Source organism: Podarcis erhardii (genome assembly GCF_964252035.2).
Source record: "Podarcis erhardii genome assembly, chromosome: 3".
Classification (NCBI taxonomy): domain Eukaryota; kingdom Metazoa; phylum Chordata; class Lepidosauria; order Squamata; family Lacertidae; genus Podarcis; species Podarcis erhardii.
In genome coordinates this window covers 55,299,203-55,315,525 of record NC_138507.1, presented here as the reverse complement: position 1 = coordinate 55,315,525, position 16,323 = coordinate 55,299,203, and the positions used below count along the sequence as shown (strand labels likewise).

Below are 16,323 nucleotides of genomic sequence, written 5' to 3'. Positions count from 1 at the left end.
GAAAAAGGCAAGTAAGATGTGACATGATAGCTTATAAAATTATGCACAGTATGGAGAAAGTGGATAGAGATTTTCCCCCTCCCTCTCTCATAACACTAGAACTCATAGACATCCAATGAAGCTGAGTGTTGCGAGATTTTTCAACACAGCACATAATTAAACTATGGAACTCACTCCCACAGGAGGCACTAATGGCTACCAACTTGGATGGCTTTAAAAGAGCATTAGACAAATTCATGGAAGAGATGGTTCCTAGCCATGATGGCTATGCTCTGCCTCCAGTTTCTGGAAACCACAGGAGGAGAAAGAGCTCTTGTGCTTGAATCCGGCTTGCTTGTTTCCCACAGACAGGGGTGCCAACTTGAATAAAAAATTGCGGGAGCCTCACATAATGGATCGCAAGACGTTGTGCACACACACCATTTGAATGGTGATGCCCATTAACTTGGGGGGGGGGAGCTCATATATTTTATTGGGAGGGAGGGACCTCGGCCCCTAGGAGTTGGCTCGTGTATCTACAGGAAACTGTCCAGCCGCTGTGACAACAGGATGTTGGATCTGATGTTGACAACTGGCCTGATCCAGCAGACTCTCCTTATGTTCTTATTTCGCTATCATAAGTGCATATGTACACTATAATTTCAGAAGAATCTCTGGAGTTCTGAGCAGATGTGTTTGTTTCGGAGAGAGGGAGAGGTGATTTGCAATCGTTCCCAACGAAGGATCACTATGGCGGGAAGCAACCCAGCAACCGCCACCCAACCTGCTCCTTAGGGCCGCCCTGGCCGTGGCTGCAGCCCGCGCTCGTGACGCCAGCGCGGGAGAGCAATGCTTATTATAGAGCTGTGTCCTCAGAGCCGCTTCTCGTGGGTCTTAACAGCACACGGCGCTCTCTCGCGCCTCCCTCTTAGCGCGCCCGCGGTAAAGGTTTTAACTAACCACCCTGGAGAGCGCATCTGCGCGTGCGCAACTTAAAATTAAGTCCCTTTCCGAGGTACTGAAAGGGGCGGGAACTGACGGCGGCGGGCGCGCGGGGGGGGGGGGAGAGAAGGATGGACGGCGGAAATGACGCCACGCGCGCGGCGTAAACAGTTCTCCGAGACCCTGGTAACGGAGCGTTGGCCTCTTGTGGCCAAAGAGCGCCGAGCGGGCAGCGTCGGCTTCGGTAGCAACAGTCGGCGTCGCTCGCTTGGAGGGGGGCGGGCGGGGGGCTTTGCCCGCTTGTCTTCGAGGCGAGCTCCGGGAGGGGAAGAGGAGCCCCCCCCCGTGCGAGAGAAACGGCGGGGGGCGCTGCGCTCGGGTTCCCCCTTCCCTCGCGGGACCCGGGGAAGGGTCCCGCGGGGAGCGCCGCTCCCAGAACGGGAGGAGGAAAGGCGCCGCTGTGAGGGGGAGACGGGGACGGAGAGCACGAGACGCGCGCTCCCCCCCCCCCCGTCCTCGCTCGTTTATCCGTTGCCCCAGGGGGGAGGTTTAAAAAGGAAACGGCAGCAGGAATCTCTGAGGAGCCCGCAGGGGGCGGCTTGTGGTTACCTCAGGAGATCCTTCCCCGACCGCCCCATCCTTTCCTCCCTCACCTGAACTGAAGGGCAAGGAGCGGGGAGTCTGGGTCCCTCACCCGCCTCCCCTCCCCACGAAGGAAAATGGTGCAGAAGGAGCCAGAGTGGCAAATAAGGCCGGGAGGGGGACGAGGGGAGACGCTGTGAGTGAGAGGAGGTAGCAGCGGGGACTGGAGGGGGGGAGGTGAAGAGGTAGTTTGACCTGCCCCCCCTCGCCTTTCCCCCCTCACCCCCCGCCGTCCTGTTTGCCACCAGCATTAGCTGCTTTCCATCTCTATCCTTGTCTTTTTCCTCCGCCTGCAACCTCAACAACCCCCCTCCTCCCCCACCCCTATTTTCGTGTCACCCTCGCCCTTCTCCTCCCGGCGCTTGGCAGAGCGGTTGGCAGGGTTTCTTTGCTGTGGAAGATGGCGACACCAGGGATGAGCTGGCAGCAGCACTACTACAGCGGCAGCTCCTCGGGGAGCGCTGGAAAATTCACCACCTCCACTTCTTCTTCGGCCGCCTCCTCCCAGCTCGGCATGGAATATAATCAGGATCTCCATCTCAAAATGAGCAAGAAAATAGCGCAGCTCACCAAGGTAGGAGGGAGCCCTCCATCCTCTAAGCATCTCTCCCCCCCCTCCCAATTTGGTAGAGCATTTGTTTGTTCTTTTCTTGCTCCCATTTTTTTTTAATTATAATTTTTCTGAACCTTAAAAAGTGTGTTTACAAGCCTGCATTGGAGAGAGTAAAGTCTCAGTTGTGCTTAAATCTGACAAAATTTCTTATAAGAGAGGGCTGCATTAATTTTACAATAGCTGTTGTGTCAGTTATTGCAGAGAGTACCTTGATAGGTGATAAGGTTGTGTCTAGTGTTGCACTTATTTCTCTATATCCACTTAATAGAAGAACCGTTCTAATAGCAATACTAATATTTATCATTGTCCCTCTTTAAGCATAAAAGTTGCATCTGTTCATAGGGTAGCATTTGTGTGGAACAAGGGCTACAATCCTATGCACAGTCACTTGCTAGTCAACCCTGTTGAACACAGTAGGATTTACTTATGAGTAAACATGCATAGGCTCAGGCTGCATGTTTTGTCTTATGTTTGGAATCCAGTTACGTATCATCTCATGTGTTTAAATTGCTGTCTTGTTATAGCTCTCTTTAATATTGATGCTTTCATTTATGCAAGTAGTAAGTTTTTTTTAGCTCCTATTGTATAATTCTTTTTGCATAATAATTCCACATAATGAATCACTCTAGAATAATTTTAATGGTGATTTAGATTGTTGTCAACTTTCTTAAAGCCTACCTGTTTAATTTTAAGCTTTTCATTCCTCATAGCAGTTTACAAAAGGTAAAGCATAACGAAATACAAAAGAAAGATCCAACAAAAAAGAAAAGTAGCAGTATTGTACAGCAAAAAACTGTGAACATAGCAATTATTAGATCTCAAGGGCGAACTGAAACTAAAAGTGTTTACCTCCCTTCAGAAAGCCAGCAGAGAGGATGCTAATTAACTTTTCTTAGGAGAGTTACATAGTATCAGGGCTGCTACAAAAAAGACAGGGCTCCTGGTGGAGGCTAAAATTGTCTGCCTTTTAGATGGATTCCAGAGCAGGGCCTCTTTAGAAGATCCAAGTAATGTACTATAGCATTGGCATGTGAGATACAACTGGTGAGAAAACCAGAATTCCAGACTTCTTGTTCTTGTGCACTTTTCTGGCATATTTTAGTAAATATCTTACAAAAATATGTTGGCCATCCACACCTTTCCTGCTCAAGTTGACTGGCATACAAAATGGGTCCACAGTCCTACTCTGGAGCTGGTGCTCCAGGTTGGAAGCAGATCTGATGCTGTAATGTGATTCCGAGCTGATTCATCCCCTCTACATCCCTGTAAATGCTCTATTTGGGAGAGTTTCTGCATAGTTCCACCAGCTTTTTCTGCTTGCCCATGTTTGATGTACTAGAGCTTGCTTCCTGGAATAATGTAATGTAAGGTCAGTGCCTATAAACCTTTAGCATGGAAGCGTAGTAAGTTTGGGAAAGAAAAACAAAGATATAGATATTTCTTTGTACAGTACTCTAAAGCCAGGAACAGTGTTCTTTAACCTTATTTAAGGATGGCTATTTAATGAAGTGCAAAACTTTATCCCAAGGAAAAAGAAGGCTCAGGCTATCCAGCCTAAACTGGTAGATTTGGGGATGAATTAAGGTGTATGTTTATCAGCCTATGTAAATGTATACAGTTGTAGTGCTGTACTTTTTGTTCAAAACATTGTGGCAAGTTTGTTTTATGCTAATAAATCTGTGGATGATTTGGTGGTGTTGGGCAATTGTGTTTTGAAAAAGTGGGAGACGTATGGTAATTTAGAGTAATAATAATATCTGTACTAAAAGGGGTATGTTAAGTTTCATGTATATGTGAAAGAAAATATTTTATGTTAATGTAACAAATGCTTATATTAATTCCAATGAGAGTTGGTCGCTTTGGAGTCTCTTTATATTTGTATGTATTTTTAATGTATATCTTGCTTTTTATACATCTTGAATTGGCTTACAAAGATAAAAAATGCAGGAGAAATTCAATATCATACTTTTCCAGCCTTTTTCAACACAAACATTATCGTTTGCCCAACGGAAAGATCTTTCCTCTCCTCCCTCTGTGTGCTATGCTGGGGGTTCTCCTAAACTCCCAGAGCCAGTTTGAAGTGCATGAGAGAGCAGAGGGAAGCCCCACTGCATTAGCAGAAGTCCTTACACAGGCTTCCACTAGCGGGACCAGTTAGTTGAATCTTACCTACAATGTACATAATTTAAAACATCACAAAATAAGAACATTAGAGCAGTACTCATAAGAAGAAAGGGGTCTCAGATGAGAGCAGAAAACTTGCTCATGACAAAAATGCTTTGAAGACAAGTTACTTGTTAACAGTCTGACTTTAACCTCCATTGATTTAGATTGGAGAAGTGTAATGGAGGATAGGTCTGTCAGTGACAATATTAAACATTCAAATTTGGAAGTAATATGCCTCAGAATAGCAGTTGCTATGGAACAACAGTAGGAGAGACCTATGTGCTCCAAACCTCTTTCTGTATTTCCCTGAGACGCATGGTTGGCCACTGTGGGATGTTGGATATGATGAACCTTTGTATGATACAGCAGGCTCTTGTGTTAAAATACAATAAAGTGTATAGGAGGCCACTAACCTTGTAACTTCATCTCCATGCCATTTGAGGAAACTTGGATGTTCTAAGTTACTAAAAATGCACAATATACAGACTGTGTGTCACAAAGGGGAGTCTGATGTGACCTGTGGGTATATGGAATAGTTATTTTGTATAGAGTTACAGCAAAAAGGTACAATGGTACCTCTGGATGCGAACGGGGCTCCAGAACGGATCCCGTTCGCATCCAGAGGTACCATTGTACCTTTTTGCTGTAACTCTATACAAAATAACTATTCCATATACCCACAGGTAACTATTCCATATACCCACAGCTCCAGAACGGATCCCGTTCGCATCCTGAAGCAAACCTGCACAGGTGTGATTCGCCGTTTCCACGCATGCGTGTGACGTCATTTTGAGCATCTGTGCAAGCGGTGAAACCCGGAAGTAACACGCTCTGTTACTTCCGGGTTGCCGCGGAGCACAACCCGAAAACGCTTAACCCAAAGCTACTTCAACTCGAGGTATGACTGTACTTGGGCTCTGTAGGAAGTGCCTTTCTTCTTTGCTAAATGCAGTGTAGACAAGTTAGAGCTACAACAAAATGTTGCATACTGCTTTTGTTCAGTATACCTTATTCGGGTCCTCCCCCCATCCCACATTCAGCATTCTGTGTGTACTGAACATGTTCAGTCCTCATTTGACTTTTTTGGGGGTTCTCTGCCTTTTGTGTGTGTTAGTAACAATTTTTGTGTTACTAGGTCTGCTCATGCCTTCCTTTTGTATGGTTTTAGCTGCAGATGTGATGGCATTCAGATGATTTAACTGAAAATAGAAGGACTGAGTGAGACGCCACAATAAAATGTTAATTATGCGTGGGATGTTGTGTCCTCTTGCTTCTTCCCCATTGAACATTTCACTACTTTTGAGTTTTTGTTCCTTCAAAGCTTCAACTTAGCTAGGTAGTAGTCCTCAGCTTTATTTATATATTTATTTATTGTATCGAATTATAGACTGCTTAATATCTGAAGGATATCAAAGTGATTTACAATAAATATATAACTGTATTTATATATACACATATAAGTACAATAACCGTGTGCAAACAGCCAGAAAATGGGCTGAGCTTTATTCACAGTTGGTTGGATCCTACATATTGTGACTTGATTTTTACTTTTGGAATGGGCTTATCTGCTTGCTACAAAACCATACCCTCATGGATGCTCATGGGAATCAATGGATCCTGAGGAACAGCATGGGATGCTGTGGGTTGGGTGGGGAGCTGCAGTTGGATGGGCAATAAATGAGAATTAGGAACCTCCCTGGGGAGAGCAGAATTACCTCTTGTTCTGCAAGCAGCCTAATCCGGTATATGAACCTCATTTGCCCCACCACCTCTGTGACATATGAATTACCCATAAAAGCTTGAATAACGAATGGAATAACTAATGTCAACTATTGCTGTACCAGGGATACGTGAATAAAAGGTATCTTGTGCTTTAAATGTAATGGATGTGTTCCCAAATATGTTAACTTCAAATACATGCATAAAGTTTCTTCAGGTTTGTGTAGTGTTTCATGTCTGTCTTGAGAGAGGAAGGGAAATAAACACTCCTTGTTGTAGAATGAATCTTTGTTCCTTTTACCAATTAATGTATTGGAGTGGAAATGCTGGCAACTTGCCTGGACTGTAACAAACATTTCAGACTGACAGACTTGTCTATGTGAAAATGCTTATGATAGAGCTCCTTTCTTTTTGTCTGTAGTAGTTAGGCTTCAATGAGTGTAGACAGTTCACCCAAAGTAAAATTTCAAAATAATTGCATTTGTCTGTAATAACAATGCAAAAAGGGTATGACGTCTTGGAGACCGACTACCTTTGTGTAATAGTAGGATCTTTCGTCAGGTCTGAGAAGATGGAAAGCATAGGTTTTATCCAACTAAGTCACACTCAGAGTAGAAGACACATTGAAATGCATGGACTAAAGTTAGTAAAGTTTGTTGATATTTCTGTGGGTCTGCTCTGCATATCACTAACAATGGATACATGAAATCCTACAGTTTGCTGCTGATTATGCTCTAATACAGCATAGCATTGTTTAACTTTTGTAATGGTTACTGGACTATATGTACACGTGTCTTTGTAAATCAGAGTTCTTCAGCAGATCAGCAAATAGCATATGTTCCAGATTCTTTAATCTGCAGTTTGTACAAATTAGTTTTGAGGAGGAGTTTTAAAGTCAGTGAAACTCTGAAGACAGGAATTATCTTCAGTTCTCAGGGCTGATGCAAAACATTGCACTGCCAGAGTTGGGTGGACCATGTCACCTTTTCTTCCTCACTGGTTTGTCTCATCTGCTACTTGCTCACTCCTATGGTATAAGTTCTCAATTTCTCACTCTGAGGAAAGTGCCCTTTCTCAAAGTGAGGTATTATGAGCAAGGTCACATAGCACCTTGAGGTGCTGCTGTTTTGATACAACAGTGCCAGATTTACTTTTTAGAAGTAACTTTTTCTTCAGAGTGAGGAAAGGACTATGCTGCCAAGTTAGTGCTGGGCAGGTAGGAGGAGGTGGCAACAGTGGTGGATGGCTGGGTGTGAGCAGTGACAGTGGTAGTCTGCTAGTCAGGCAGACAGAGGGTGAACGGGGGTACAATCCACTGCCCCCATCCATATCTGAACCTCATGGCTCATAAGGCCAGGCCTGATGGTCCATTGCTACTTCTGTCAATATATCTTTCAGCATAAGGAGCTTGATGAAATGTGTTTAATCAACCAGGAATCCTGGCTCAAAATACGCTCTGCTGTGTCAGCTTCAAACAATGGATCATAAATTTGCCTTGTTAACGAATCATTGTTTTAAACCAGGATCACTTCATTGTACATAATGCTAAGCCAAACTTCTTTAAAAGCAAAAACTTATGTGGATGTTATTCTGCTGTCTGCATGGGAGATGGGAGTGTGGAATGTTCAAGCTAAATGTTTCATTTGATTCATGGAGGCTCATCCACATAGGTCTAGACTATGGTTTGTGTGAACCATCTATGCCTCCGCAGTCAGTGTCTTCTGCTTCCACGTTGCATATGGCATGCACACAGGTCCATCTGCCTAATTTTCATTTGTGAAAATCCATGTAGAATCCTTCTGCATGTAATTTACAAAGAAATCCTGTGCATGTTGGCTTCATTGCTGCATTAGCAAGCTGGTGATCACAGTTAAATGGGTACAACAGCGATGAAGTGTCAGCAACTGGTCTCTATTCCAAACTGGTTATTACCAACCTAATGCAAATGCAAGTACTTACAGTATGTCAATCTAAGTACCATACTCCTTACATGTACTGTCCTCTTGTACAAGTTTCTCCGAGTCAAGCCAATTAGTATTCTGCACAGTTGTATATATGCAGAATTTTAATGAGCATGCATTTTCTTGGGTCAGCTTCTTTTAGTAATCAAGCATTCTGGAAGCCAAAACTTTGTTTCTATGCTAAGAAGATAAATACAAAACAAAGCCGTGTGAGAGAAGCTTCCTTGAATTTATCTACTTCTGTGCTGTGGTTGAATATCTATTGTAATCATATGGATGCTTATATCCTCAAACAATGGTAGGATTTGGGTCAGAGAGTTTCCCTAAGATATGTCTCCGCCCGCAAAAAATAAAAAAATAAAATCCTTACATCATAGATGGCTTCAATGCTCAAAAACCTTCCAGAAATATGTGAACAAATGGAACTTTTTATGTTCATTTTTTAAGGTGTTTGGTCACACATCATGCCATGGAGTCTCATAAGAGAACACTACCCTGGATTTGTAATGGCCCAGAACTTAGTTTGAGGCACACATCTTTTGTTCCGTATTCATTTATACATGTGCTAGCAAGGGGACAGTATGATTCACAGGGTTCCAGTGGCTTAGCGCAAATGAGCAAATGTGCCTGTTTCTGGAGGAAAGATTGACGCTACAGTGCTCCTCCCACAGCCCTACTGCTTTACTAATTGTTGGGCTAAGCCATAGTAAGGCTTAGCATTTCAACCAAACCCAGTTTTGTCTTTTCTCCCCCAGACAAACCACAAATAATAAATTAAGAACAAACCTTGGTTACAGCTAGGGATGCATATTCTAGGGTGAAGTGTGCATATAAATGCATATACAGTGGTACCTCGCAAGACGAATGCCTCGTAAGACGAAAAACTCGCAAAACAAAAGAGTTTTTCGTTTTTTGAGTTGCTTTGCAAGACGGATTTCCCTATGGGCTTGCTTCGCAAGATGAAAACGTCTTGCAAGTTTGTTTCCTTTGTCTTGCAAGTTTGTTTCTTTTTTCTTAAAACCGTGCATTCACTTTGAGGAGCAACTCATAGCACGCGGTGTGGTAGCCTTTTTTGAGGTTTTTGAAGACTTTGGTGATTTTTGAAGCTTTTCCAAAGTCCGTGCTTCGCAAGACGAAAAAATCGCAAGATGAAAAAACTCGCAGAACCAATTAATTTCGTCTTGCGAGGCACCACTGTACAGTGGTACCTCTGGTTACGAACTTAATTCGTTCCGGAGGTCCGTTCTTAGCCTGAAACCGTTCTTAACCTGAGGTACCACTTTAGCTAATGGGGCCTCCTGCTGCTGCACAATTTCTGTTCTCATCCTGAGGTAAAGTTCTTAACCCAAGGTACTACTTCTGGCTTAGCGGACTCTGTAACCTGAAGTGTTTGTAACCCAAGGTACCACTGTAATTCCAAAAATAGCATAGGAACATGCATTATATCTGGAAAAATTATTTGCAAAAATAGTATATTAGGCAAAATCCTATACAAAAATTTGTACAGTAGGAAAAATCTCAACTATAATCCTGATGATCCTTGAGATTTTTTTTTTTTTAAATGAGAAACTGAAATTGACATATAAAAAGAGGAATAGAGGGGGGAATGGATTTGGGAAGTTAGCAAGGGAATAATTTATAAATTATGTTACATATGATGATATGATGGGTGAGAAAGGGACTCACAACATTGTGATCTGGGAGGCAGAATAGTATTTATTGAGATGTATAAAAAAATTAAACCAGTGCTGTCAGTCCTGCTCAGAGTAAACCGACTGATTGTCAGGGATATTGGCTAAGGGAGCAATCCTTATGCACAAGAAAGGGGCATAAAGCAAAGTGTTGTAAATTAAGCTGGAGTAAATTTACACCAGATCCAAAGTCCAGTCACCAATGGGACTACAAAGCTTTAGCTGTCACAAAATGCTATGGATCATCTTACTGAACTGGGCCAGAATTTACTGAGCTGTTGGAAAACCTTCAATATAGGTTTGGAAGTTTCAGATTCCTCTTCTTACCTTTTCACCTACTTTATAGCACAAATCTTTATATGTGCACCCAGAAGTAAGTCCCACTGAGTTAAATGGGGCTGATTCTCACGTAGGATAGCAGCCTCAGTCACTTTGCAAGTTTTACATTTACACAAAACAAGTCTTTTGAAAGCCCTGACATGTTGGCATTACACCTCAACACTCTGGAAATCTTTTAAAAAGCAATTTGAGCCAAATATTCTGGATTGTCATCCTAGCAGATTGAGCATTCACAAAAATCATTTGAAAATGAATTGTGGAAGTATATAATCTGTAGACATCCTTCATACAGTTTAGTCTTCTTTATACTGCTGCAAGTTTTACTTTTTGTTTATTAGTAATGATGCTTTATGTTCCATTTCACCCCACAGTTTTTCTAATATTCTATGTTGGAAAGTCTAAATAGTGTTTATTATCAAATAGTGTGAAACCCAAAGCAATCATGTTATCTTCTTGCTAAAATAAATGTTGGGAATTAAGTATCCTATATATTTAAACCTCCCCAAATATGTTTTCTTGCTACGTGGAACAATAAAAATTATATTAATTGACATTTTCTCCTACCATTTTGCAAGGGGGGGAAATCCAAACAAAAGAAGACTGTTGAATGTACATCATCAGTTTGGTAGGCATAGTGTAATTGAAGTCTCAGTTTTGTTGTTGGTCAGATTTTCTAACTCAGTGGATGAAAAAGTTATATCCTAATTGTTTAGGTACTGATGACAGCAACAGTTTATTTAAAGAGAAAAATTCACTGCAGCCTTTGCCACTGTTTTATTTCCTACCATCTCTTAAAACAATAAGCATGAGCCCCGAACGTGGCATCATCTCCTCTAGTCATGGTCTACCTGTCTAGCTATGCTTTTATTTTGTGTCACAGGGGTGGCATAGATAACTGGAATTCAATATGAAAATTTTAATATTATAATCTGATTTTTGTCATATCTCTCTTCTTACTCAAGGTAACAGCTGGCTAACATTGTTCTAGTAGCTGCTCCAATACTATTATAGCTTGAAGTTGAATGCGAGTTTATTTTTAGTTCCTGTCTTGAATGCTGCTCAGTAACATACTAATTAACAAAGTAATTACATTTTATGATTATCTGCCTGCTACTTTTGTCTGTAATACCATGATAAGTTGCATTTTTTCAATGCAACTGAGTAGATAACCTTAGCATTCATTTATAAATATCACTAAGAAACACAAAATGCGACTTTGATGTGACAAGATCAGACATTAAGATGAGCTGTTTGCTGAATGTCTTTACAATCCAAATGAAAGATACTTAGCTTTGGATCAAGAAATATCTTAAGTGAGTGGAAAAGCCGCTTGTATAAGGCAGTCCCCCACCCAACAAAATTCTTCCAATTTTCCCATTCTGCTGCAGCTCCTGCTATACCCACACCTTTCCTGCAGGGCCATTAACCCCCTTCTAGTAGTAATTTGTAGAGGAGAGTGGAGCCAGGAAAACCTATTCTGTGAGACTATAGAATCCACTGCTCACTCAGTCTTCCTTAAGCTGTGGTTCTGAGCATGCATACTTGAACATAAGTGATGTTTTAAAATACTAGGAATAACAGCACTCAAACAGCCAGAATCCCAAGGTGTGTGATGTTTTCCATGCTCACTAGGGGGCTTTATTACACCCCCTTTCCAGTTGCAGCCCCCATCCCATAAAATCATCCCCTAAAAGTCAGCATTCTTTGGTGCAGCACAAAGGCAATCATGAGTATAAGCCTGTTGCCTGAGTGTATGAGCTTCTCTAAATTTCTCCACTCTGATTAGAATCAGATTTTATTTAAAATATTCTTAGCAATTAAATACTTAGCAATGAAAAAGCAATACTTAGCAATGAAAAAGACTTTAGAAGCAGTGGGTATTCAACTAAGTGTTACTCAAGAGTAGACTGATTAAAATTAATGAACATTACTAAATTATGCCCCTTTATTTCAGAGGGTCTATGTAAAACTTAGTTGAATGCCACCCAATATGAAAATGTGATCTTGGTATATCAACATACATACAGAATCTGTACATATTCAGTAACATACCATGGCAAACACCAGTTGTAAAGCTAACAGCACATACAGTGGTACCTCAGGTTAAGTACTTAATTCGTTCCAGAGGTCCGTTCTTAACCTGAAACTGTTCTTAACCTGAAGCACCACTTTAGAGAATGGGACCTCCCGCTGCTGCTGTGCCGCCAGAGCATGATTTCTGTTCTCATCCTGAAGCAAAGTTCTTAATCCGAGGTACTATTTCTGGGTTAGCAGAGTCTGTAACCTAAAGCGTATGTAACCCGAGGTACCACTGTAATTGGGTAAATGCCTCCAAGCACAAGTGCAAATTCTTAGATTAAGTTATTTGCCTTGAAACTTTCGCCCAAGCATATTGAAGCCACACTTCTATAAGTTTTTTACATCATTTGCTCAGTTTTTAGACACTGAGTTAATTTATCAACATGACCTTTTAGCTTGCAATTTTAAAAGTTTGTTTAAAGAAGTGCTTTATATTGTCAGTTCTTACAATATAACATGGGCGTACAGCAATATATACAATAAAATATAAAACACCATTTAAAAAAGTACAAAACAGATAAAAATGACTGGCTGACCAATTAATTCAAACAGCGGTATAGGCCTGTCTATATAAAAGTTCTTCAAGGGACACATGGCAATGAAAAATGAGAGTGCCTGCAAAATCTCTTGATAGAACAATGTTCCATAGCCTGAGATCAGTAACACTAAATGCCCAATTTCTAGTGGAGGCCTATTAAAGGTAAAGGGACCCCTGACTATTAGGTCCGGTCGTGACCGACTCTGGGGTTGCGGTGCTCATCTCGCTTTATTGGCCGAGGGAGCCGGCATACAGCTTCTGGGTCATGTGGCCAGCATGACTAAGCCACTTCTGGCGAACCAGAGCAGCACACGAAAACACCATTTACCTTCCTGCCAGAGCAATAACTATTTATCCACTTGCACTTTGACATGCTTTTGAACTGCTAGGTTGGCAGGAGCAGGGACTAAGCAACGGGAGCTCACCCCATCGCGGGGATTCAAACCACCGACCTTCTGATCAACAAGTCCTACGCTCTGTGGTTTAACCCAAAGTGCCACCCGCTTCCCTGGAGGCCTATTAGACCTCTGTAAAATGTTGGGCAACTAGCAGTACTTCTCCAGATGATCAAAGTTGTGATTTGCTTTTAACAAGGAATGCAAGACTAGAAAGTTCAGTATATTCAATGCCTTAACTCACAACATACATTTCTTTCCTTTTAATAGACTTCAACAGGAAAGTAATTACAGCAATTTTACTTGCATGACATGGTTTGGAATGGAAAAAACACTGAGCAGATTAGCAGAAGTATATTTTCCAAAATGGCTGCTAGCTATCGTTCTGCAGCATCTATTTCATAAACTCACATCCATATACTGGAAAATTGTTTACACAGACGTGTGTCAACCTGGTCCTAATGTCTATCTACTTTTTTTCCATTGCAAACCATGTCTTCCAAGTGGAAATTGCCTATGGCAATTATAAAGACAGGACTGATTGTGTTAATATATGATGCTTTGAAGCCATTACTGAAAAAAGATTAAGAAATACCCAATAATGTGTTTTGTGAATAACAAATATGAAATGACACACATGTTCATTGATACATACTATTTGTATGTACCTTGCATGACAGATACTTTTAAGCGGCTAAAAAAATTCCTTGTACACTCCCCCATCTTGTCTTGGTATATATCCTTCAAACTTAAAGCTGAGCCTGAGGTGAAGACTGGATTGGAAAGAAGTATGATATAAGCAGAACTGACTGTGACACCTAAAGCGCTTTTACAGACCTCTTTTAAACTATCTGAGCAAGTACTACATAAAAGTAACAGTTCAGAGACCTATTTACTTTGACCAAAGGTTTTAAAACAAACAAAAAGCCATGCATATATGCAAAACATTCAGAATCCCTGACTGGAAGGCAAAAGTGCTGAAAATGAACTACACAAATTTGTCATCTTACCTGCTACCCCTATATTCCTCCCCCCCCCCTTGAAATATCAGTATGTTTTATTTGAACTCCAGAGCTTTGGAGCTTCCAGAATACTTTGGATGGAGAAAATAACACAAATCTTTGGCATAACATATGCTATGGAATTGGACAAATTTCTACATTAATTTTGTTGAAGAAATTGTACTTTTAAATAAGATGTGAAGAAGGGTGATATAGAAAGTACTGAGGGAACATTTTATGTCTATTGTTAGAGGGAGATACCATAGGGAAGATTGGCTGTAAGAGAAGGATAAAGTAACCTGTTCTGTACACTCCTGTATATTACTAGTTCCAGGCTGTGTAAAGTTGATTATTTCTGTATACACCCCCTTCATTGTTGGGAAGAATATAGCAGTTTTGTTTGTAAATCTGAGATTCAAGGGTGGGGGAGTGATTAACATGAAAAATCAGGGGTTAGTCATTGGTTTTTTTAATGTAACTGAATCCACCTCTTGAAATTCTCCTTCAAGAAGAATAGCTCAACTTTGTTAGCATCTTGTATTTTGGATATCGCTTTTAACAGTACCTAGTCTTTTTTAGATTTCATATTGAAGAGCTAGTGCATAAATTTATTTACTGTGTATGGTGACATTAAATTTTTCTGGTGCTGCACTATTTTGGTTTCTTAAAACTGAAAGGTAATTATTTTCAAATAACAGTTAAAACAATGGACTGGCTTGCACAACATGCTAAGAAAACTTTGCTCCTCCCTAGGGTTTTTCCTGCCATACTCTAATTATGTCAACCTCTGTAGCTTGTGGTTAGTGAAGAGATAGCTTAAGCATCAGTTCAGGTTTGGATAACATTCTAAATCTAAGCCAAACACTGGCTTAGAGAAGTGGCAAAAGGTGGAGCAAAGAGACTGCAAACTCCTCTTTAGGAGCTACAGAGTCTCAATAAGCCAAAGTTTGTCTTAGTGTGATTTGCCAAGCATGCCTTCTGACTGAGGGCTCTAAAAAAGAAAAGAAAAAACATGAAATGTTGTGCAGGTTAAGATTTCTTCATGACTAGAGTAGATATGAATAGGTATTGCAGATAACACTTGTACATGCGTTTCTATGTGATAGAAAAGGAAGTATTTTAATAACTACACTAAAGCATTGGTAATGCAAGTGTATAATTTTTGTATTGGCTAAGAGGAATGGATGGCATACCCTGCAGCTACAGAATATGTGTTATATGGCATTTTGAAAAAATAAGATCTAACACAATGCATACTTTGAAAAGGCACAGGGAATAAAAAAAATCTTTTGTTCAGTAGCTTGTTGTATCAAAGGTTAAATAGAGTGAGCTCTGTGGTTGTCTGTCATTCCATTTATTATTTCAGTAGCTGCAAAAATTTTCATGTAGGGTTGTAATCTTTTTATCAAGAATGTAGCATTCTCTGTGGATTTGAATTGCAAATGACTGAAAATAGTGGAAATGAAAATACAACTGCATCTGTTCTATATCACAAGTTACGTAGATACCAGAGTGTGTTGTAGGTCTCTCTCTCTCTCTCTCTCTCTGTGTGTGTGTGTGTGTGTGTGTCACACACTACATATGCCACGCTTCTGTTATAAATTCATAGAAAAATCAACCATACATCGGATTTGCACTGTTCCACTTTTATTTTACTCCATGAAGGAAAGACTACAAAATGGGGAAGGTTTGATACAGGGCACCATAATCCCTTCATCATCCCAGCACATCCACAGGAGCCCTGCCCAGTTGCTATGCCAACCCTGATGGTCCTAGACAGAAGACAATCAAGATCACAAAGAACTTCCATATGGGATTCAGCATGGACTGGAACAAAGGACAATGATCAGATCTTCCCTCAGGGGGCAGGAAACTGCGACTACCTTTTGTCTTCAGAAAATGACTCATGGGGGGGGGAGGGAACCAGCCAGGTGACAGGACACTCAGGTTACCACCGCAACTCCTCCCTCAACCCCTCCTTTCTGTAATGTATGCATGATGTTTCTGGGGGTGGGCTTGACCTAGAGGATGGGAATTTCAAAAGTTTTTATAAGGTCTTGCACACCATTTTTCTGTGTCTTTCCTCTCTCCTGCAAGTGAGGGGAACACCCTGTTGCAACAGTTCAATAAAGGCCAAGCCTACAGGCTGCTGTTTTGCTCCAAGTTATCCTGGTTGGTGTCTTTGTTTTGTCCAAGGGAGCCCTTGGATTTTTCCGGTAACAGTGTGTTACACAAAGTATGGAGCCTCTGTACCACAT

General features: G+C 41.2%; 1 protein-coding gene across 8 annotated transcripts in view; it reads left to right on the top strand.

The window, feature by feature from the left end:
* The first annotated feature begins 1,115 nt into the window (after positions 1–1,115).
* Positions 1,116–16,323, top strand: part of FAM184A (family with sequence similarity 184 member A) — a 64,775-nt gene continuing 49,567 nt past the window's right edge. For 6 of the 8 annotated variants that reach the window (XR_014155043.1, XM_081856138.1, XM_081856137.1 and 3 more), the window contains exon 1: positions 1,116–2,137. Coding sequence is in view for 7 of the 8 variants with exons in the window: in XM_081856138.1 (XP_081712264.1) it covers positions 1,964–2,137 (174 nt within the window). In the remaining variant the exon portion in view is untranslated. The remainder of the gene's footprint in view (positions 2,138–16,323) is intronic. The other 2 variants (XM_081856135.1, XM_081856136.1) reach the window with 2 other exon arrangements.